The following is a 20,820-nucleotide window of genomic DNA, read 5'->3' as shown; positions in this document are numbered from 1 at the left end:
GGACACCAAAAACGATTCGGGGAGATTAGCAGGACGGAGCTCTCGCTTTCTCGGCGCAACCATTTTGATGCCGCTACCCCATGTCGTAGGCGTGGCATTCGGCGCACTGGCTAGACCGCGTTTACTGCGCTTAACATCGAGATCAAGATCTGCGAGCTCAGAGAGCCCACCGAGGCATGCGGGGACGAGGGCCAATGAGAGGAACCGCCGAACAAGCGTAGTTTGGCTATTCCAGAGCGCAACGCCAAGCTAGCACATGTCTTGACCTCTTGACCCTCGCAAGCCGCGTCTCAGGTAAAGCTGAATTGTTGCTCGTGTCTAGCTAGGTGAGCTACTAGTGATAGTTTGGTATCTTGAGGAAGGGAAGCGCGGATATCTCGTAATTAAACACCAGGCACATAAAAGCCCTGGGATCCAGAAGGAGGGTTCTTTGGCCAGGCCAAAGACACCACTCGGTCCGGGTTCCCGGGGGCTGTCAGTCAAAAACCACCAACGCCCCCATGCAGGTACAAATAACTCGAGGCAAGTCTCGACAAGCAAGTCGGGCAAAGTCATCCACCGTGATGCGCGTCCGGTCAGTCGCCTGCCTGCGGCCACTGGGACCTGTTTCCATCGCTCGCTTTCATATCGGCGTGTTCTGTTTTCCCTTCAAAAGGATGTGGGCCCTCGCAGCACGTCTTGGCGGGTCGCGGCTTGCGGGCGCGCATCCATCATCCGAGGCCCTCACCTACGACGAGATGGAAATCACCTGGTCCTCCTCGATCGTGGCGTGGTATTCGTCGTTCATGGATTTGACCGAGTTGAGGACGGATTCTGCGACCGTCGCGGCGAAGCCCCTGGATGGACGAAGCCTTGTCAGCCACCTGCTCCACCTCCACGGGGCCGAGCGGCCTCTCGGAATACGAGGATGCGCGGATGCGCCCGGAGATTTGCATACTTGATGAGCTCAAACTCGTGGGTGATGATGCCGCCGCCTGCGCGGATGGCGTCCTTGGCCTGGTCGATGACCGAGTTGGGGGTCTCGTTGGGGTACGACACGATGACCTGCTTCTGGTTCTCGATGGGGGCCGGCGAGGCGAGGACCGTCAGGGCGGGGACGAGGAGGGCAAAGAACTTCATGGCTGCGGTGCTGCGGGACGTCGTCTGTTGGCTGTTTCGATATTGTTTTGTTCCAGCTGGCAAAGCTATCGCGATGCTAATGTGTGAGAGCAATCGGCAGTTCAGGGGTTTACCGTGATCTGGGGACGGAGTATGGGGTCTTTGGGGCAATTAAGAGAGAGGGCCAGAGCTTGAGTGGCTGAGTGGCGCGCTTAGCGGCGGGACAGGTGTGGAGTTTTGTGTGCGATGAGCATGACGTTGTTCAAGCTTTAGACGGGGGGTCGCGAAGGACAGCACTGGACGCCAGGGCACAGGCTGGGGTGACAAAGTGTGACGCGGACTTGGGCACAGATCGAAACCTCGAGAGATTCGTCGTGTTTGGATTGCTAAGGGAAATAACGCAAGACGGATCGTTCTGTACCTTTGTTAAGAGAGGGCAGGTGATTGTGCGCCGTAAGCCGCGGGCAGTAAATTAGCCGTAAGGCAGACCTAGCCTGGAAGCCGCCAAAAGCTTCACGCCATCGCCCAAATCTTCCCATTTCCCAGCATGGCCACCACCAGCACTACCAGATCCGCCGCCTTGTCATCTGCCGTCGTCCAGCGCACCCGGCCTCCCTAGGTAGGTAGGTAGGTAGGTAGGCAGGTACCAATTATGTAGACAGAGCAACATGTAAACGTAGTCTGTGCCATCCCATTACGTCTTAGTGCTCCCCGCAACACTCTCATGCTCCTGATAGTGCTCGCCCTCGCCCCAGATGTCCTTGCTCTCCTGCTCCACCGCCCGCATCGCCACCGCGACCTCGTCCAGCCGTGCCACCACGTCTAGCACGCCCTGGTTCACCCGGTGGAAGTACCGGTCGTTGGCCTCCCTCCGCTTGCGCGCCAGCAGGATGTCTACCTCGGTCTCCTCCTCCATCTTGGCGCCGAGCCGCTCCGAGCCCCTGCCGCCGGGGCTGCCAGGACGCGCCGCGCTGCCCGTGCTGCCGGCCCCGGCGGCCCCTTCCGTCTTGCCCGTCTGAGCATCGCCGGCGCCGCCAACGCTGTCCTTGTTCGCCCCCGCAGCGGCGGCAGCAGTAGCAGTAGCAGCGCCGCCGCCCGCCGCTGCCGCACCATCCGTGGAGAGGGTGGTCTCGATGGCCTCGTCGGCCTCGCTGCGGGCCCAGGCCTGCGCGAGCGCTATCTGCGCGGCCCGCAGGCCCGCGAGCTTGTGGTCGTGGTCCGGGCCGAAGACGCGCGTGCCGCCGCTGGCCGACAGCTCCACCTCCTCGAGCGTGGCCTGCATCTCGGCCCACAGCGCGTCCGTCCTATCGGTCGCGCGTGTGGACTCCTGCCGGAGCTTGAGCGGGAGCGAGATGCCGCCGAGGCCGGCCGAGCGAAAGGCCGTGGGGGCGCCGCCGCCGCCGCCGCCGCCATTGCTGGTCTGAGCGCCGCCGGCCGGGGACGCGGCGTGCTCGTGGTGGTGGCGGAGGGACGAGTTTCGCTGGACCGAGGAGTGCCCCTGCGGCGGGCTCAGGCCAGCGCCCGCCGCCGTGAGCGACACATTGGAGCCGGCGGGCGAGGAGTGAAGGAAGAGGGCAGGCGACGTGTTTTGCGCTTTGCTTTTTCCCTTCAGAAGTTGCGACATGCCTGGCACCTACATCTCCGGTCGATGGAGATTGACTAGGTGTGCCGAGGCTTGTCGCTCTGCTGAGTTGCTGAATTGAAGGGAAGCAGCAGTCATGCAGCACCAGCATCCATCCACCAGACCCAGCCTGCTGCCCTAGACCGCCAAAATCAGCAGGCCCACACGCGCCAGCCACAGCGGCTTTTAGCAGCCCGCTTGCGCTGTGACGTCCCTGTGCTGCCTTCACCGCGCCGATTTCATGTCGTGATCAAACACAACCGCATCCACTGCATAAAAACATTTTAGGTCATTAAAAGCACTGTAAACCCTCATACTGGAAGGGTTTGTCTCAGCTTACCTATAGCACGCTACGTTTTCATGGTTATGAGATGGCTTGGAGATGATTTAGGGGCACCTAACCTTTACATGGGTGACTCGCCGAGTTTGGTCGCTTGGTGAGGATGTTCAGACTGACTGTTTTAGGCCAGCAGCCTGTCTGCCAGCATGGGATAAATTGTGGGGAGTGTTCGGGTGAGCAAAGCACGCTGCTTTTGCGCTTTGACTTGACTGCTTCTTCCTTCCTTCTATATTCTCTCCTATGTACTTCACATTCTACTCTGACACGCCAACCTTCGCTGGCAGCTCCCTTTGGGCAAGGGAAGGATTCTTCACAGGTTACCATGATGGGTCTGTAGTTCCTTGGGCTGCGGACGCTTGGCTAGCTCAAAGTGTGACGGGCGGTGGGGTGAAGGCTGCCCAGCACAAAGTCTACCGCTGTCACACTAGCAGCTGTCATGTGAGAAAAGGCTCCCACGCAGCAGATCAAAAAGCAAACACAGCCATACATGCCGCCCCGGAATTCTCGGACTCCATTTTGGGCCCAGGATTTCTAATCCGGGCAACTAGCGTGGTGGAGGCGTTCCAAGCTGTCGGGGCGGGGGCTGTAGCTCACGCTGACCCTCGTCTCTCCCACAAATCAGCTGCTGGACTCGGCCAAGTTAAGCGCGCCAGATTTCGTCACACACACTATCTCGAGCCAGGCGGGGATCCATGCTTGTGCCAGGGGAGTACCAATATTACTCCTTATCCGACTTCGAATATGTGAAGCGGCGGGGAGGTTAGCCGCCGCCTATAAGCGCCCCGAGACCGTGGCCGTTCATGCATGTCCGACATCCTGAGTATGTCCCTATATCAGAGCGACTTCTTGCCAGCGCATGTGCCGGCGCAGGATAGCCCTCGGTTGAAACTAAAGAGAGATGCAAGGTGAGCACAACCGAGTTTGAATACCAAAGAAGCCGAAGAGACTGGCAAATAAAAGGGGTCGGAGGTGATGGGAGAGGGACTTACACCTGTCCGTTTTGTCTGTTTCTAATATCCTTTTTGCAACTTTGCCTACAGGACCCTAAGCTTCCCGAGTGGAGAGCAGATACAACAGGACCAAAATTCCCACGAACATGAAAAGCGATGCCCAATCGCCGGTAGGAATTTTGAGGAAGGTCGCCCGCCCGCATGTGCTCCGGCTTCATTGTTCGCTCGACGGCTAGGGAGAGGTTCAGCCCATTGTACGCGGGTTCGATCTCGACCAAGCAGCCGCCGATGGAAAGCAGCTCGAAGTCGATCGGGGCAGAGCCCGGGTCGTCGAGGATGACGAACCCGTCGTGGCCGGGGTTAGAGACGGCGTGATAGGTAAGGCCGCGCATCGTTTCGACGTAGCCGTGCATGGGAACCACGCCATGATCCACCGGGTCTGGGGAACGTGTGGCCGCGCGCACAAAGGAGGAAAACACCAGCGCGGACTGGTGGTGGCTGTGCTCGTCGCCAGACCTGAGCAGTTGGATATCGGTCGGCTTGATGTGGCTTGTGAACTTTTCGGTATTGCGCATGAAGGGCTGGACGGCGCCTTCCCGATGCGCCCAGCTCCAAGTCGCGGCTGTTCTCTCGGAGAGCGGGATACATCAGCGGGCAGCCAAGTGCAGGTTGGACAGTATTAGGGGTAAATATACCTCGATCCGATGGTGGTATCCCCAGCGGTCGGAGTCCCGCGTCGTGGCACGACGAATCCAGAGAAGAGACTCGGGATCTACCGACAGACCTGCCGCGTAGCTCCGGCCAAGGGCCAGTTCCCATTCTCGGGCGACTGCCGCGATTGCTGGGAAGCGGTTCGACGGGTAGGTGAGTCTTGTGCGGCTGTACCGCTGCAGCACCTTCATCCAGTGGCGCACGAGGTGGCCGCCGGAACCCCTGCTGGAGACAAAAACATCTTCCTGTGCCATCCAGTCGTCCAATGTTTCGTGCCAAGGGCTCGTCTGGCAGGCGGTAAACTCTCGGCAAGCCCAGCAAGCCCAGTAGATGTGACTTGCTCCGAAGCGGACCACCCTGCGCGAGAAATACGTCTCTTGGAACACCCAAGCCCGGGCGCCCCATTCGCTGTCTTTGAGCTCCTGGCAGAGCCTGGAGTTTTCGAAGGAGACGGCATCGTCCCACGGGGCGGAGACGAGAGAAAAATCGCATCATGAGGCACTTACAATACATGAGGGCTGTGACGATGGGGTGTTATCATACCTTTTTTCGAGCCTCGAAGATAAACCTTCAACCGTCCAACTTCGTCCCAGAAGACGTTATCCAGCTGTGCTGATTGGGGTCGCCAACAGCGCGACCGAGCCTCCATGTAATATACGGAACAAGGATGGCGATGGCATAGGCCGGGTCGGGGTTGTTTCTGCTAGCCAGAACGTATGAAGACTTGTAGGCCGGCCGCGGACGGAAAGCGTGTGGCAGCCATGCTAGGTCTGGGCAGTGTATAACAACATGCGTTTGGTCCGGGTATGACCCGTCACTGTTTTCCCCGACGGGCTTGTGAAGGGCATGCCAGAAGACGGCGCACAGGTCGCAAGTCCCCTTGTTCCCCCGTATTCCGCCCAGGCCATGCTCGAGCATGGCCTTGTTGGAGGGAAATGAATCATCACGCTGTAGGTGCTTAAAATCTAGCTGTTCACATGTCCCGCACAAGCGGTAGGTGGCGGTGCTTGCCGCAGGCCAGGGCGATGGACCGACACGGTTGGGAGGGATAGAGCACCAGTGCGCCGGGGCGTCGACTGAGGGTGTCATGGCTTTGGTTTTATTCAATGCTGCGGAGGTCGGTGTAAAAATGCAAGTCCGGGGGCCGCTGGGTGTCAAGGATTAGAAAGAGGAGGCCGCGCAAAGTGAGGTCGAGCCATTCTTATAACATGCATGATCTCGCTTGATTGGCCCTTCGGGACCTTGTAACCCGAGCAAGGATGCGGTATGTGGCTCTATAACATGATTTTATTGACCTCGAATGCACCAGCCTTACCTTACTACCAGCTATTAATACCTGCCTACCTACGCCTCCAGCCATCCCAGCAGCGCTGCGTGGTAAGCCTCAGAGTCTTGCACCTGCGGACTGTGGCCCAGGTCCGGGAATTCGATCAGCTCGGCCGCGGGGATGCGATCTCTGGCCTCCTTGCCCAGCTTCTCGTAGTTTCCCAGCAGGGCCGCAACCTCTGGGGGGCTCCACTGCTTGCCGATGGCCGTGTTGTCGCGTGCCCCGATCAGCAGTAGCGTCCTCGCCCTGATGTTGCCGAACTCGTGTACCACCGACTGCGTCAGGACCGTCTCGGTCGCCTGCGCCATGTTGAAGGCGAACGTCTCGCCCTCGGCCCCCGGGAGCTTGTACAGGGACACGAGCATGCGGACCCAGACGTCGTACTCGGGCTTCCAGGTGTTGACGTAGTAAGTAGCCATTTGGTACGCCTTGATCGAGTCGTACGTCGTGGCCAGCTCGCCCTTGTACAGTTCGTCGATGGGTCGGTAGGGTACGCCCAGGCCCATCCAGTCCTCTAGCCCGAGCGGATTGGTCAGGACCAGGCGCTCCGTGGCCGCCGGGTACATGAGGGCGTAGCGGGCCGCCAGCATGCCGCCCATGGAGTGGCCGAGCACGACGGACCGGTCGACGCCGAGCGCCGCCAGGAGCGAGCGCGTGTTGAAGGCCAGCTGTTGCAGCGAGAACTGGTACGACGGCGGCTTGGAGGACTTGCAGAAGCCGACCTGGTCCGGTACGATGACGCGGTGACCGCGCGCGGAGAGGGCGCGTGCCGTCTGCTCCCAGGTGGCGCCGCAAAAGTTCTTGCCGTGCAGGAGGACCACAGTGCTGCGGTTGTGGGAGGCGGCGGCGGCTTCGGGAGCAGGGGCGACGTCCATGTACGCCATGGACAGCTGGAGCCTCTGCGACGTCATGTTATAGAACCGGACGGGCCATGGGTACGGGTAGTCCCAGGCGCTGGGCGGCACCACCGAGGTTGCCAGCACGCCTGCGGAAAGGCTCCATATGAAGGCGATGACTTTTTTGCAGTGCATCTTGATCGTGTCGTGTGCTGGTTCTGGCACAGAATGCGGCTGCTGGGAGCACAGGGTGAAGCCAATGTTATACTTGGTGTACTTGACAAGGGGTGGGGTCGAGCACGGTGATTATATCTCGACCGAGTGGTCCATCCCGCTGCTCACTTGGGGCTCCTTCCGCATAATGCCTAGCGTCGTAGTACTGAAGCGTTGACATGCATGTCGTCTAGGTAGTCAGCGATCCTTGGAACATGTATCTGCCCCGGTCATTGAGTGGGAGCAATGACCGGTCAAGTGAATAGGCGGGGAGGGGACAGGGAATATAGTCAAAATTATCACTACCGGATGACCGGGCTGGGGATGGCCCGTTCTTGGGTGGTAGTGGCCCCCAGTGGACAAAGCCATGGCCCCTTTTCGACGCCAGACGTGGTACTGATACTGGGGATTACTAAGATATACAAAAATGACGCTAAAAAGAGGTGTTCTGGAAGAATCAATTCAGCTTCTCCGCTTTTTTACATCCCACAACACATGTTTGAAAGGCACTCTCGCTCGATCAATCCCAGCTTGAGGCCTGGCCGAACAGTCAGCCAAAAGGCGACTGTTCAGGCCAACGGGGCAACTCATTTGGGCTGTGAAACAGAGACAGCTCAGGCGACCTTTTTCTGCTGCCTTTGCTCCGATGTGCCAGACAGCCAGCAGGCAGATTAGATATCCTTCTTCGCTCTTTCGTGCTCGGGGAGGAGAAAAAAAACGAAGCCCGCACGAGTAGCGGGGGCCTGTTCCCAGCCTTAGCGCTGCTGTGTGATGTCGCTCCTGATTGGGCAAGCCGGTGCCATGCAGATGCGCCCCTCCCTGTCGACAAGGGTTCGAGCAAGTGAGAGGCCGGCCTAAGCGCCGTGGACCAAGGAGCCCTGTCAGACTACCTACCAGACTATTGGGACGATACACCCCCAACTCCTCAACTCTCCCCCCATGTCCGTCCTCCTGCAGCTCCCAGCACGCGGCTAACATGGCCCGTCGCTCGCCTGGGTTGCGGCGTGCCCATCACCCAGTGCCCCATCTCCGGATCGGAGTGCGAGGACCGCGCCTAAGCATGTGAGCCAGAGTCGGCGCCTGCGCTTGTTCCACTTTCCTCGTTGGGTCGCTGTCGAGGGGGGAGAGCGGGAGGGTGACGGTCAGGTTCTTGTGCTCACGTATATAGCCGCCGTAACACCCACCCACCCTCTCGCCCGGCCTACTGTGCTGTGCCGCCCCTAAAATTAAATATACTTCTCTGCTTCTCATCCGATTCTATTCTCGCCTGTGCACCCCCTTGGGATGACGAGTTGGGCTACTGCTGCGCTGTGCCTCGTGGGATTCCTCACGTGAACCTTTTGCCAGCTCTTCTTCCTCTCCTCTACTCGCTTTATCTAGCATCTCCTTTTCCTCCCCTGCAAAGAAGGTGTTCCTCATACGTTTGTTCAGTCAACTTTGTGTCATAGGGCAGCTTCCGCCGAGGATAGGGGCTCCGACCGAGTCTCCTGAACCGAGCACCACCTCCGGCCTCCTTCCTCTTCTCTGTCCGCGCTCAAGTCGCACAGGGACGAGACGAATCACATCGCCAGAATGGCCCCCAGCCCCGACAGCCCGCCCAAGAGGCCGAGGCTATCCCTCCAGATCAGGGCCATATCAAACGGCCCCAGCGTGCGCACCTCGCGGACCCTCGCCGCCGTCGTGAACCCGACCTCGCCGACCTCCTTCAACACGCTCTCCAACGTCTACGTGACCGCCATCGGCAAGTCGTCGTGCGCCAGCCCCATCGTCCCGGAGCCGCTCACGGCGATCCGGACGTCGTCGTCCTCGTCATTATCCTCCTCGTCCGCTGCTGCCAGGCTCCCGGCCCTCAAGCTGCAGACGGGCCCGCAGATCCAGATTGGTGTTGCACCACCCCCCTCGGGCATGTTCCCCGACACGCCCCTGACGGCGCAGCCCCGGTCGCCGGCCGTCTACCGCGAGATCAAGTTCCCCAGCGCCATGACCGCCACGCCGCCGCTGTCGGCCGGTCCCGTCGAGACGGCCATCGACAACCGCGCCTTCAGCTTCTCGTGCGAGGACACCGTCGCCTCCAGGCTGGCCGCCGCCGCCGCCATTCCCACCACAACCGGGAACCCCAGGACGCCGGCGGCAATGTCGCCTCGCACACCCAGGCGGCGCGCCACAGCACCGGGGAGGGCAGGCGGGGCGCCCCCTTACACGCACCCGCGGTCGCTGCACAGCATCCTGCGCAACTCGCCGCTGCCGCCCAAGCCGGCGCGGTCGCCCGTGTCGCCGCGGCGGCAGTCGCAGCGCCTGCGCGAGAAGGCTCTGCGCCGCGTCGAGTACGACAGCCCGCTCGAGCAGACCATCACCACCAACAAGTACACAAAGTCGCACATCGACCTGCTGTGCGAGGAGGCCGCCAACTCGCCCTACTCGGCCTCGCCCACCACCAACCCTCCTCTCCAGGCCACCACGACCCCGGCCACGACCCCAACCACGACGACGGGGAACTTTACAACTACAGCTGCCGCCGCCGCCGCCGCCGCCACCGCCGCGTCAACGACGATAATCACCCCAACGCAGCCAGAGACCATCGTGCTGGACCTGGCCATGGCGTACACGGGTGACGAGACGCGCGACGGCGGGCAGACGCCCGGGCCCTTCGAGGAGATGCGGCGGCGCATGGCGGGCCTGGCGGCGTCCTCGCCGCTATCGTCGCCCAGCAGCAGCGGCGTCCGCAAGCAGCGGGGAGCAGGGGGCGCCGCCAGCAAGCGCAAGGAGAAGAAGCGCCGCTGGGTCTGGACCATCGGGGTCGAGGACGAGGCCGGCGACGGCGACGAGGTCGGCGGCGCCATCGCCGCCGCCAGGGCCGCCGAGGCCGCAGCTGCCGGGACCCCCATGACGGCGGTGGCAACACCCACAATGACGATGACGACGACGACGACGACGACGGCGGCGGCACCAACAGCAGCAATAACCCCTAATTCCGCAGCAGCGGCGCCCGTGGTCCTGGCGCCAAACCCGCGGCCGCGGGCGCGAAGCGCGGCGGGCGCGGCGAAGCTGGCCATCGTGACGGCCGCCGTGAGCGCCGCCATCTCCGCCGCGGCGGCGACGCCACCATCATCAAGCATCACCACGCGGGCGGCGGCGGCGGCGGCGGCGCGGGCGGTGTCCGAGGAGCCGCTGACGGCGATACAGCGGCGGCGGCCGCTGAGCATCGACACTGCGCGGTGCCTGGCGCACGGCGGGCCGCCGCGGCCGGCGCCCGAGGAGATCACGCCGAGCATCGAGTCGTCGGACCTGAGCCAGGGCGGCTGGTCGGCGTCGTCGGACGCCGCCGGGGAGGAGGGGGAGGACGTCGAGATGTCGGACGCGAGCAGTGTCGTGTCCGACCTCGACTTCCTGCCGCCCCGCCCCGGGCTGGATCTAGGCGACGGGGATATGGATGTGGACCTGGTCACGCCCACGCTGCCGCGCAAACACCGGTCCATCTCCAGGCTCGGGTCGGAAGACCTGTTTGCGCATGAGCAGGCGGGTACCAGGAGGGATACACCTATTCCTTCGGATCTAATATGCTCCTAAAGAAACAAAAAAAAACTCCCGCACATATACTTATCAGTCATGTTTCTACCATTTTCTTCATCCTCACATCATGGGACAGGGAGGGGGGCTTGAAATCACCACCAGCATTCACTTTTATTCGGCACGTCTTCTTCTTGGGCTAATGGGCATGGCGTAAATTCTTGAGCGGATATTAAAGATTGAAACCAGAGGGGTGCAAGGGTAGAAGTTGCAACATACCTACTCCACATTGTACGATATCCAACAGCGAAGCAGCCTGCCGACGCCGGCGGGCCTGCTATCAACATGAATCCGACGACAGCAATGAGAAACAAGTAAAAAAAAAAAACCCAAAACCCCCCCCCCCCCCCCCCACGCTATTGTCACGTCATCCTCGGGAATTTGCCTTGTAACAAGACACACGTTGTACCAGCGCAACGCCGCCCAGCAAGCTAGCAAACACACTCAGCCTGGGTGGCATCGGCGGCGATGACGAGGCTCTGCACGGGCGCGCGCGCCGCCGTCCGGACGACGACGGCGGCGGCGGCGGCGGCGGCACGCTCCCTCTGGGCGCGCTCGGCGAGCTGCATGCGCGCCATGGCCCGCTTCCCCGACCGGCCCATGCTCATGATTGTGCTGGCGCGGTGCTGCCCCGTGTACACGCCGGCCGGGCGCCTCAGGAGGATCACGTCGTCGTCGTCGTCGTCGTCGCCGCCGGCCGGGACTGCGCTGGTGTAGCCGCCATACACGAGGATGCTGTGCCGAGCGGACAGGCACTGGTGGCAGTTGCACACGCGGCTGTCGACGGTCGTGTTGGACGAGGACGGCATGGTTTGCTGGTGTGCTTTGCTTGACTTGCCCCCTTTTTCTTCTTACTGATACCTGTCTCGATGGCTGATTTGTAGCAAGGAGACGACAGGGCTCTGTAGGCGGGAAAGATTAAAACTTCGTTATAGGTTGATCTAGGTAGCTGCCGCCATTTGTATGTGAGCTGGGGGAGGCCCGGGTTCATTTGCCCGCCCATTCTTGTTCCCCAACAATCGGCTTTGCCCCGAGGCCTCTGTCTCGAGACAATCAAGTCCGTCATTGTCATCCTTCAAGCCACGGGCCCTGCCAATGCCCTTTGTTCTCGTGTGTTTGTTCGCCCAAGCCAATTAAGCCCCCCCCTCCCCATTGTTCGTTGCGGTATCGTCTCCTCGTTCGTGATGCCATCCTTCTCGTCTGACGCCTTTACCGATCGACGGATGGATTTTAGTCGTCGTGCCTGGGCGGCTCGGCGAACTTGTCGGCGTACCTCCTGGCCGTCTCGCTGTGCCTCGTCGAGATCCACCACGTGAGGATTAGGAGGGTGAAAAAGGCACTGCACCACACGATGACGAGCGTGTTGCTCGGCTTGCGCCTGTTGTAGGGGCTGTAGAGCTTGCCCGACATGTTCGCGACGGGAGGGTGGAAAGCAAATGTGAGGCTTCGGATAGGTGGGGGTGGTCGGGCAGGCGGCTGCTTTGGATGTCGTCGTTTATGCGGTTGTCGCCGTAGGAGTTGCGTGAAAGGTCTGGGATATGAGGTCTTAAAGTTGCGATGGAACGAGAATGGAATTTTGGAAAGAGGTTCCACGTCAAATAATCAAAGTCACCAAAGATCCCAGCAAGTCCCGAGCCGATGTCACTGCGGGGGGTGCGCTAATACTCGGTGTGGAGAACGCCTAAAGGGGTACCGAAACATTGTATTCTCAGTGCATTCACTGCTGAGGGAAACCATGCTCTTTCATCGACAGCCACGTTTTTTTTTTTTCCTTTTCATCCAGTCCATTTCTCCCGCAACCTAAACCTAATCATTAATCTTACAAAAACCCTCCCTTCCCTTGCATCATTATACGTGTTGGAGCGCGGGCTCGCAGGTCGTGCAGTTTCGTCATCACTCCAAGTCTTGACTGCGCATGGTCGACGGCGTGTTCGTCGCCCTCACTCTTCAGAGCCCGGAAGCTTCTTGCGCCTTTGGTGTCGGTATCGTAAAAGGAACGCTCGGCGCCTGGAAATCACACCTCAGTCTCAACGTCTGGCTTTCGGCCATTCAGGCTGCCAACCTTCACGACGCGGCGGGCTGCGAATGTCGCCTCGTCCTTGACGAACTGGACGTTGCGCATCGGTCTCCTGAGTGCAGATATTCAGGTTAGCAACAAGACGACTACTCTGACGTAGTCCTCCAGACGAGAGACTCACCACTGCATCAGCCCTCGGTGCTTGCGGTGGAGGTCGCGGCTCCTGTCCTTGTAGTCCTTATACTGCTTGATCGGGTTCTTGCTGTCGCTCTTGTTCGACTCCGCGCTGGCATTGCTGTCCAGCGACTCCCGCACCCGGGACTGCGTGGGGCTGCTGCTCGGGCTCTGGGTTAGACCTTCGCTCTCGTTGGTCGTTGCGTCCGTGATGCCCAGGTCCACGCCGCTCGACTCTCCCGTGCCCGACGAGCCGTCGTCGTTATCATAACCGTCAAGCTCGTCGTCCTGGCCGCGGTGGCCGATGAGGTCCGCCGGGTCCTGCCCGAACGCGCCGCTCCAGTCTGTGCCGTCCTTCGCGAGCCACTTCTCCTTGTCGCTGTCTGGGGCCGCCGCGAGCACGTCCCGGCCCTGCGTCAGGGACACGTCGTGGAGCTTCTGGATGAGGGGCGGCACCTCGCCGCGGACCTCCTCCGTACGGACGCCCTCGGCGAAGCACGCCTCCCAGCTCTCAATCGTCTCGCGAGAGTCGTTGTCGCTTACAAACTTGAGGTGGTCACGGTCCGTGCCGGGCTTGAAGCGGCCCCTGAACCGGACTCGACCGACCTCCTCGATGTCGACGTCTGGGATCGACTTGTAATTCTCCTCCGTGATGTAGTTCTGCGAAAGCCGCGTGCCGTTGTTGCACTTCCAGATGGGAATGTCAAAGTCGCGCTCCTCGTTGTCCACGAGGTCCTGCAGCCAGAAAACGGCATAGTGGTCCGTCTTGCGCTTCCCGGACTGAACGAACTCGAAGAATACAGGGCTGCGGTAGCGGTATCGCACCGGGAGGCGGATCTTGGCCGAGTCCTCGTTGCCGCTGATGTCCCAGCGCAGTTGGCTGCCGTCCTCGGAGGGTGTGCACTTGTCGCTCTTGATAGTCGCTGAGCTGCCACCGGTGCGGAGATGGATCTTGGCTTTGTGGGCGGGATAGTTTGCCGTGGTGATGTCGTCGGACAAGAACTCGAACGTGCCAATCTCGCCAAATCCGACCATTGATGGCGGAAGCTTCAGCTCGACAGACCGGAACAGGAGGCTGATGCGGATACGACCGAACCCGATGCCGCCATCAAGGGGGTACCAACGCGTCGACTGGGAACTAGTCAGAAGCACGTCAGATAGCCGCAGTGGCACGACGCCGATGATCGGATCGTGTTGGCGGTTGCGCGAGTCTCGGACAGTGACTGTCACGATGGCAGACCGCCAGTCGCGGATAAAACGCTCGGTGCCGGCCTCGAAGATGGGCTTGGAAGAGACCACCTTGGTGCGCGTCTTGTAGGCCAACTCATCGTTGACGAGGATGGTGCAGTATGAGCTGGGAAGCTTCTTGCTCTGCTCTTCCTTGAGCTCTCCAGCCTCGGGGCGGGCCGGCTCAAACTCGCGGCCCTTGCGCTTGCCGTTGGATCCCTTCACGTTCTCGAGCTCTAGGTTGACGATCTGGTGCACGACGACGCTAACGATGCCGCTTGGCCACAGCGGATCTGGGGGTGTGGTGACGACCGCCTCCTCTTCCGAGGTTTCGAGAACCCCCTTGTCGTCCTGAAGCTCCTCCTTGTCGCGCAGCTCCTTGGGGAGGTTGGGGTCCTTGCCGTCCGTCATTAGCGCCCTGCGGAACTGCGTCCTTCCGAAAAAGCCGACCTCCCAGTGCAGCTCGCCGGGCATCGTGCTCTCGGCCTTGACGCCGCGCAGCTTGGAGATTTGGGGGAACATCTTTCCCGCGTGCTGGATCAGCTTCTGGATGCTGAGCTCGACTTTGCCAACCACGTCGTCGGCGCTCCCGCGGTCGCTGTCCCACAGCTCCAGGGACAGCTGCTCGTCGGCCTTGATCACGTCCGCCGTCACCAGGAGGGCGGCGCACTCGGAGAAGACTGGGTTGAGGTTATCTTGGATGACTCGGGTGCAGTACTGGGGCTTGCCAAACTTGGAGAATGCCACGCAGATGTACGGATCCGAGCCACCACCCTGGCTTCCACGGCGATCCTGCTTGCTCAGGCCCACGGCCTTGTGGATGCGGATGAAGAGCACGCCGAGCGCCTCCGTCTCCTTCTTGATGTTGTCGCCCTGGAGCATCTTGCCGATGTCGAGCGTCATGGACTTGGGCGCCACGTACATGTTGGCAGCCGTGGCGATGGCCCAGTTGACAAAGTTGCTGATGACGGGCAGGTTGAGGATGTTTGCGCCCTTCTCCACGAGCGGAACACAGCTCGCCTCCACCTTGGGAAGGCCCATGAGCGTGAAGCTGAGCGTCTTGATGAAAGGGGGGTTAGGGGCCAGCGAGATGCGAAGCCTGACGGTGGAAACAAGCCCATTCAACTCGACCCAAATGGGAAATGGCACTCCAAACAGGCCCTTGACGCCGAGGTAGAAGACAAGCTGCATGCCCATGTTCCTAGCTTTGGACGAGACGTCTCCGGTCGACGGCAAGGCGTGGTAGGCGACGGTAGCCTCAAGGTTGTAAAATTCACCACCTTCCTCATCGGCAGCCAGCTCCTGGGGGTCCTTTGTCTGCTCGTCCTGCTTCCTGATTTCATCCTTGAGGTCCTGGACATGGCTATCCGGGAGGGCCCTGAGACTTAGGATGCGCAAGGGGTTGGTGCCCTGGCTGATGTCGTTGACCTTGACGTGTTCGATGACGCCAGGTACACTGGCCTGCATGACGTCTTCCAGCGTGTCCGCAACAGCTGCAAACATCTCGGGGTTGATCAGGCCCCAGATCAGACCGAGCGCCGTGTTCAGCCACTCGACGGATTCGGGGATCAAGTTGACGACGGCCGTCTCGCCACGCTTCTGTTCGCTAGACCACTCGAGGTCGCGGCCGCGACGAACCAAATCCTTGGCCCAGAGGAAGACGCCCGAGGAGATGCAGGAGGCCAAGGGGATCAAACCCCATAAGCTGCCACCAAAGAACCGGCCCATGAAGATGATGGAGAAAAAGATGCCGGCACAGAGCAGGTTGGCGCGCGCCTCGATGGCGTCGTACATGGGCTCGAAGCTAACCGAGGGGGTGGGATGGAACAACACGCTGAGAAAGAAGATCAGTTAGCACCAACTCGAATCGCTGGACGGGAGTAGACGCAGGCTGTCGGCTCGGATATAGGTCTGGAGGTGGAAGAAGGGTCACATAGGGACAACGTACTTGGTCTTTTCGCCATGGATGGGCACGTCGCTCGTGCTGCCGTTGGCGACGGGGTCCGGCGGCGCCGTGACGTCCTGATTGCGCCGGTACTCCTCGCCCGACTGGCTGGCGTCGGTCTTGACGGGCGTGCTCTTGCCCAGGTTGGCGTTCGGGACCGACAGCTGCGGGTTCTTGGCCTTCTTCATGAGGGACGAGTCGACGTCGGCGATCTCGACGTCGTTGCCCGTGATGGGATCCCGCACCGTCCGCCGGTTCTTGCCAATGTTCCTCCCCGGCGAGTCGGAGTGGGCGATCGCCTCGCCGTCGGGCGCGGCCTCTGTCGCCGTGCCGTTCTGCAGATCGCCGCCCTGGGCTTCGATCTGGGCGTCCCGCTCCTTTTTCTGCTTATCCAAGCTCGCCATGAACTGCTTGATGTTCGGTACCCTGTGTGCGCCCGAGTAGTGCTGCCCCGAGGGTATCACCGTCTCCTGGATGTCGGCCATGTCTGGGGTGGCCTGGCCAGGCAGCGGCTATTGGGGAGGAAGCGCCACGCGAGGTTGAAGGTGTCTAGGTGTGAGACCTGGCTTCTGAGTGTTTGACCGACCGCTGACGGAGAGATACAGGGAGGGCGGGGCAGCTCGAGGAGATCAATGGTCTAGGAGAGGGTAGAGGTCACCGAGGTAGAGGTAGGATGTGGATCGAGAGGCAACCCTAGACCCCTAAACGGATGTGCACTCAAGCATAGGAATTATGGGGAGGACAAGAGAGCTTGGTACTACGCGAATGCGGAGGAAGAAGAGGTGACGCAGCCGTTGAGGAGACTGGGCCTGGGATGGTAGGCTTTTAAAATACACGATATTCCAAGGCTCGAAACGATCAGAAGGGATGTGATCTGAAGCACATGCGAGAGAGGGGTTCCAGCCAAGTTCAGGTTTTCGTCGTGCATGCACTGAAGCGGCCCTTAGCGAGCAGCCACTGGCGTCTTGTCCGGCCATTTCCTTCCTTGTCTCTGGCTTCGCATCGTGTCAATGACGGTATGTCTCTGCTGGCGCAGGCACGAAAGGGCATCGCTGCTGGGTACATGACATCATCCCGCTCTGGCTGGCATTATGGGATTGGTGGAAGCGGGCCATGCAATCCTTGGCACCACAGCTTGCCGAATCAGGAAAGCGTGCATATCAACCATCAACGCTAGCTTGGTGTTGGCTTGTGAAACGATCAACAGCTGGCAGGAGGGTAGCAACGTGAACAGGTGGAAGAAGGCATATAGGGGGAGGGGCCACAAAAGCCCAATACCCAGAGTTATGGTTTCACAGATAAACAGACCTTCTGCACAACCACCTTACAGGAGATTCGGCTGGACAAAAGAGAAGTTCCGCCAACAGCAAACGGCGCCATTGCGACTATATTCAACTCGATATAACCGCTAGAAATTCTCAGGTGGACTATCTAGGTACAGAGAAGAGCTCGAGGCGCTGATGCCCTGGCCACGCCTCTTTGCAAGGAACAGCAAAAGATCAAGCAAGGCGAACGCCAGCATCCTTGCGCTGCTTCGGCTGCGTTGAGCCCGTCCCGGCATTCTTGCTATCGTCGAGCATGGCCTGGGCCTCGCGACGCTTCTCGGCGTCGATCTTCTTGAGCAGCTTGTCCGTCTTGCCCTTGCCGCTGCCCTTGCCGTGGAACTGGTGGCTCAGGTGCTTGAAGGCGTCCTTCTGATCCAGCCTGCGCCCGTGCTCGTCCGTATACTTAATATCAAAGTTGGGAGTGTACTCGCGCTTGAACAACTCAGCCATTATCTTAGATGCCTGTAGATCTCGTTGCGTGTTCTGCTGCCGCGCGTACTCCTCCCGGTCCCTTGTCGACATGCGGTCCAGATGCCCGCTGGCTCGGTCTCGCTCACGCTGGCGCTTAGCGTCCTCGTCGATCTTGGCGAGTCGTCTGTTCTTCTCTGTCAGGAACTGTTGGTGGTCACGGAAGCGGTCGTTCAGGTCTCCCGCCCCAGACTCTTTGATGAGGCCACGCTCGCGCAAGATCTGTAGCGTAGCCCCCATGCCCTGGGCCACAGTCTTCTCCTTGTCGACGCCAATGGTGTCCAGGTCTTCTAGCACATTTGGGGCCAGCGCCTCCGAGTCTTGTTGTGCTCCTTCCATCTCCACATCCTCATCGTCGGAGGCTTCATCCATCGCCGTCATGGATTGCGGCTGTGCCTGAGGACGGGGCTTGCGCTCATCCACCTGGCTCTTTTTCAGCGCGCCGACAAATTCGCTTATCTCGTCAATCACCAGGCCTTTAGGCGCATCCCCGGCTCCTGCGTCGGGTGCCTCCGCCTCCTCCTTCAGCTGCCGCGCGATATCCTCCGGGCGCACACGCTTCCTCTTTTTGAGAGCGTCGCGCCTTTGTGCTGCTAGAGTTGCCTGGAGATCGTCGTCGTCCACAAACTCGTCGTCGACGACCTTTCTCTTCTTGGCAAAGGTTGTTGGCTCAGAGTCTACCAGCATTGCGCTGCTGTCGTCCAGGGCCGCCGATCCATCAACCGGAAGCAGAGAGTCATCGTCATCCACCGCGCGCTGACGAGTGGACCTGGATTTCTTCTTCCTTTTGGGCTTCTTAATCTTTATCTCGGAGACGTCAAGGTAGTCGGATACCGGGTTGTCTAGACGGAAAGTTAGTAAAGAAACACATGATTCAAAAGCGGGTGGGAGTTCCTACCTATGATGTCCAGGCTCACGCTCCCAACCTTGGGCTTCTCGCTTGGCTCGCCCAGGATATCGGCCAACTCGGCTGTGCTACCCTGGAAGTCCAATGTGAACGCCTTCTTCTTCTTCCCTGAGATCTCCTCGTCGTATTGTGCCAAGATACTGTGTTCTCCCGTCTCGTCAAAGTTGCTCGGGTCGTATACTGGCTTCTTCTTTTTCAGATCAAGCTGTTCTGTAAGCTTCTCGCGAGCCCGAAGATCGATATTCTCCAGCTCGTCACCCTCATCCTCATTCTCGAGAATTGTGGTATCCTTGAGCGTCAGAACCTGCTCCCCATCGTCGAGCAGAGTGGATATGTCATGGCCGACCCTGACGCCAGCCAGGTCGCGGGCATCGTGCGCCCTGGCGGCCGCCACCGCCGCTGCGGACTTCTCCCGCTCCTCCTCGGCCTTCTTGGCCTGCTCTATCTTCTTCTGTCGCTTCTTTTGGCTCTTGAGCCAGGCCTTGGCATCGAGGTCGCCCCCTTCGTCCTCTTCGCCCAGCCCTTTGCCCTCAAGCACCCGGTTGCGCTGTTCCAGCTCGCGAGCCTTCTTGATGGCCTCAACGCGCTCTTCTCGTTTCCTCTTTGCGGCCTCGGCTTCTTGAAACTGCCTGTAGTTGTCGTAGGCCTGCGACTGCCTCCCCTCGAAAGTGCTGGACAAGTCCTCGTCGGAAATCGCCTCGGAGGGCTGTGGAGCGGCGGCGCCAGGCACTGGCAGGGGCTTCATGCCATTGGCAATGCGAAGCTTGTTCGCCTCCTCGATGGCTGCGGCGTCCATGGTGGCGACGGCAATGGGGCAGACAGTACAAGTTACAGGATAAAGAATGCAGTGTTGCGCTTGTCGTCTATGGGTCGAAATATGACGGGGAGAGGTTCGGACCTGGTCCAGCGCGAATGATGAAATGCACTTGACGACTGCCTCGCGAGGCGCATCCATGGATGCGCGATGCTTGCCTGAGTGACGGGGACAGTGGGGACGACGTGGATTGGGTGGGCCCCCAGCCAGGACCCACTACCGAATTTTCTGCTCTATAAATCCAGGCCCGTCGCTCGCGGCTCTGCTCTTTTTCCTCTCTTCCTTCACCACGGACCTGTGCCCAGACGTCCGCTGCTCGTTCAGCGTCGATATCTGCGGCAGCTCGATACCCCCCATGGAATCACCAAACCATTGTGGTGTCCCTCCTATCGACAGGTCCAAGATAGATCGATGCCTGCTGGGCCATGTTCGCCGTCAAAAGCTGAGCGAGGTTCCGGCAGGACTTTCGAAGAGATTACATTCCACTCCCCTTTTCCAAGATCGTCGATCGATGAGGTTGGGGCAAACCGTAATTCCGCTACATCTCCATCTTGCTATGTCTTTTTCCTCCAAGCTCTGGTTGTCTTGCGCAGACAGCCAGATGCGCAAGGGAACCAGGGTCTGGCAAGGGTCATTTTTGCAGGGCGCGATACCCGTCGCGTGGTCACGTGCTTCGATATACTCTCCGTTTCCCTCCATGCCCGGGTCGTCAAGATGCTCTCCATGCCGACAGACAGTCTCATCCGTGCGCGGAATGTATCTCAGTTCTGATGCAGGTCATGGTTTCTTGTTTGGAGGGCACTTGGTGCTCGGCGCCAGCAGCCTCCCTACTCGTCTCCTCACCAGCCGACCCTCCACGAGCGGCTTCTCAAGCAGCATGGAGGCATAAAAGCCTCGACCCAGGTCGGAAAACGGCACTAATAGGGCAGGTGCCGGACCAGGTAGAGAGGTACGCAGCAGTACCTGCGTCTCGGAGCTCCGGAGGTGGCCGCAACAACCAGCTCGGCCAGAGTCAGGCTTCCGCAGACGGACCGATTTCTGGATGCGACGGGACTCAGCGTAGCATGCATTTATCAAGTTTTCGACGAATAAAAGACGGAATGGCAACACATCCTTCACATCTCCATCTTGAGAGACCGAGTAAATCGCCAGCCAGCAAGGTGCATCCGCCTTGGCGGCCCCGCATGCCTGCTTTTGGTCCCATCTTCCCCGTGATGATCATTCGGGCCTTTGCCGCCGCCTGCAGGTGCTACTTGAAGTTTGACGATATTGGATGGGGG

At 60.1% G+C, this 20,820-nt stretch overlaps 9 protein-coding genes across 9 annotated transcripts; 1 reads left to right on the top strand and 8 right to left on the bottom strand.

The window, feature by feature from the left end:
- Window positions 1-195: 195 nt before the first annotated feature.
- On the bottom strand, window positions 196-1,455 carry GGTG_04327 (hypothetical protein). The gene is made up of 2 exons (XM_009222122.1): window positions 938-1,455; window positions 196-836 (listed from the first exon to the last, which is right to left on the bottom strand). The coding sequence occupies exons 1-2, from the start codon at window positions 1,117-1,119 to the stop codon at window positions 728-730; spliced, it is 291 nt and encodes a 96-aa protein (XP_009220386.1). The 5' UTR covers window positions 1,120-1,455; the 3' UTR covers window positions 196-727.
- On the bottom strand, window positions 1,381-3,162 carry GGTG_04326 (hypothetical protein). Its single transcript, XM_009222121.1, has 2 exons — window positions 3,060-3,162; window positions 1,381-2,988 (listed from the first exon to the last, which is right to left on the bottom strand). The coding sequence occupies exon 2, from the start codon at window positions 2,720-2,722 to the stop codon at window positions 1,793-1,795; it is 930 nt and encodes a 309-aa protein (XP_009220385.1). The 5' UTR covers window positions 2,723-2,988; window positions 3,060-3,162; the 3' UTR covers window positions 1,381-1,792.
- A 356-nt stretch (window positions 3,163-3,518) lies between these two features.
- GGTG_04325 (hypothetical protein) lies at window positions 3,519-5,938 on the bottom strand. Its single transcript, XM_009222120.1, has 5 exons — window positions 5,379-5,938; window positions 5,227-5,238; window positions 4,705-5,152; window positions 4,140-4,590; window positions 3,519-3,947 (listed from the first exon to the last, which is right to left on the bottom strand). Exons 1-5 carry the CDS (start codon window positions 5,807-5,809, stop codon window positions 3,820-3,822), a joined length of 1,470 nt encoding a protein of 489 aa, XP_009220384.1. The 5' UTR covers window positions 5,810-5,938; the 3' UTR covers window positions 3,519-3,819.
- A 49-nt stretch (window positions 5,939-5,987) lies between these two features.
- GGTG_04324 (hypothetical protein) lies at window positions 5,988-7,348 on the bottom strand. Its single transcript, XM_009222119.1, has one exon. It carries the CDS (start codon window positions 7,076-7,078, stop codon window positions 6,065-6,067), a length of 1,014 nt encoding a protein of 337 aa, XP_009220383.1. The 5' UTR covers window positions 7,079-7,348; the 3' UTR covers window positions 5,988-6,064.
- Window positions 7,349-8,245: 897 nt separating this feature from the next.
- Window positions 8,246-11,020, top strand: GGTG_04323 (hypothetical protein). The gene has a single exon (XM_009222118.1). It carries the CDS (start codon window positions 8,669-8,671, stop codon window positions 10,661-10,663), a length of 1,995 nt encoding a protein of 664 aa, XP_009220382.1. The 5' UTR covers window positions 8,246-8,668; the 3' UTR covers window positions 10,664-11,020.
- A 74-nt stretch (window positions 11,021-11,094) lies between these two features.
- On the bottom strand, window positions 11,095-11,472 carry GGTG_04322 (hypothetical protein; the record flags this gene model as incomplete). Its single annotated transcript, XM_009222117.1, has 1 exon — window positions 11,095-11,472. One exon carries the CDS (start codon window positions 11,470-11,472, stop codon window positions 11,095-11,097), a length of 378 nt encoding a protein of 125 aa, XP_009220381.1.
- A 421-nt stretch (window positions 11,473-11,893) lies between these two features.
- GGTG_04321 (hypothetical protein) lies at window positions 11,894-12,073 on the bottom strand (the record flags this gene model as incomplete). Its single annotated transcript, XM_009222116.1, has 1 exon — window positions 11,894-12,073. One exon carries the CDS (start codon window positions 12,071-12,073, stop codon window positions 11,894-11,896), a length of 180 nt encoding a protein of 59 aa, XP_009220380.1.
- A 276-nt stretch (window positions 12,074-12,349) lies between these two features.
- GGTG_04320 (hypothetical protein) lies at window positions 12,350-17,071 on the bottom strand. Its single transcript, XM_009222115.1, has 3 exons — window positions 16,030-17,071; window positions 12,862-15,915; window positions 12,350-12,792 (listed from the first exon to the last, which is right to left on the bottom strand). The coding sequence occupies exons 1-3, from the start codon at window positions 16,509-16,511 to the stop codon at window positions 12,678-12,680; spliced, it is 3,651 nt and encodes a 1,216-aa protein (XP_009220379.1). The 5' UTR covers window positions 16,512-17,071; the 3' UTR covers window positions 12,350-12,677.
- Window positions 17,072-17,247: 176 nt separating this feature from the next.
- On the bottom strand, window positions 17,248-19,690 carry GGTG_04319 (hypothetical protein). The gene is made up of 2 exons (XM_009222114.1): window positions 18,718-19,690; window positions 17,248-18,661 (listed from the first exon to the last, which is right to left on the bottom strand). The coding sequence occupies exons 1-2, from the start codon at window positions 19,679-19,681 to the stop codon at window positions 17,526-17,528; spliced, it is 2,100 nt and encodes a 699-aa protein (XP_009220378.1). The 5' UTR covers window positions 19,682-19,690; the 3' UTR covers window positions 17,248-17,525.
- Between the last annotated feature and the right edge of the window lie 1,130 nt (window positions 19,691-20,820).

This window comes from Gaeumannomyces tritici, assembly GCF_000145635.1.
Source record: "Gaeumannomyces tritici R3-111a-1 unplaced genomic scaffold supercont2.2, whole genome shotgun sequence".
Classification (NCBI taxonomy): domain Eukaryota; kingdom Fungi; phylum Ascomycota; class Sordariomycetes; order Magnaporthales; family Magnaporthaceae; genus Gaeumannomyces; species Gaeumannomyces tritici.
Note: the sequence above shows the minus strand (reverse complement) of the source record. Positions and strands in the feature narration are given on the sequence as shown.

Bases quoted from the DNA above. Each gene is read 5' to 3' on its own strand.
- GGTG_04327 (XM_009222122.1), bottom strand. From the start codon at position 1,119: ATGAAGTTCTTTGCCCTCCTCGTCCCCGCCCTGACGGTCCTCGCCTCG. The intron at 837-937 runs GTATGCAAATCT...TCGTCCATCCAG, and splicing joins CACGAGTTTGAGCTCATCAA to GGGCTTCGCCGCGACGGTCG.
- GGTG_04326 (XM_009222121.1), bottom strand. From the start codon at position 2,722: ATGTCGCAACTTCTGAAGGGAAAAAGCAAAGCGCAAAACACGTCGCCT.
- GGTG_04325 (XM_009222120.1), bottom strand. From the start codon at position 5,809: ATGACACCCTCAGTCGACGCCCCGGCGCACTGGTGCTCTATCCCTCCC. The intron at 4,591-4,704 runs GTATATTTACCC...GGCGCCGTCCAG, and splicing joins GATACCACCATCGGATCGAG to CCCTTCATGCGCAATACCGA. The intron at 3,948-4,139 runs GTCCTGTTGTAT...ATCTCTCTTTAG, and splicing joins TCATGTTCGTGGGAATTTTG to TTTCAACCGAGGGCTATCCT.
- GGTG_04324 (XM_009222119.1), bottom strand. From the start codon at position 7,078: ATGCACTGCAAAAAAGTCATCGCCTTCATATGGAGCCTTTCCGCAGGC.
- GGTG_04323 (XM_009222118.1), top strand. From the start codon at position 8,669: ATGGCCCCCAGCCCCGACAGCCCGCCCAAGAGGCCGAGGCTATCCCTC.
- GGTG_04320 (XM_009222115.1), bottom strand. From the start codon at position 16,511: ATGGCCGACATCCAGGAGACGGTGATACCCTCGGGGCAGCACTACTCG. The intron at 15,916-16,029 runs GTACGTTGTCCC...CTTCTTTCTCAG, and splicing joins ATCCATGGCGAAAAGACCAA to CGTGTTGTTCCATCCCACCC. The intron at 12,793-12,861 runs GTGAGTCTCTCG...ATCTGCACTCAG, and splicing joins CACCGAGGGCTGATGCAGTG to GAGACCGATGCGCAACGTCC.
- GGTG_04319 (XM_009222114.1), bottom strand. From the start codon at position 19,681: ATGGATGCGCCTCGCGAGGCAGTCGTCAAGTGCATTTCATCATTCGCG. The intron at 18,662-18,717 runs GTAGGAACTCCC...CTTTCCGTCTAG, and splicing joins CGTGAGCCTGGACATCATAG to ACAACCCGGTATCCGACTAC.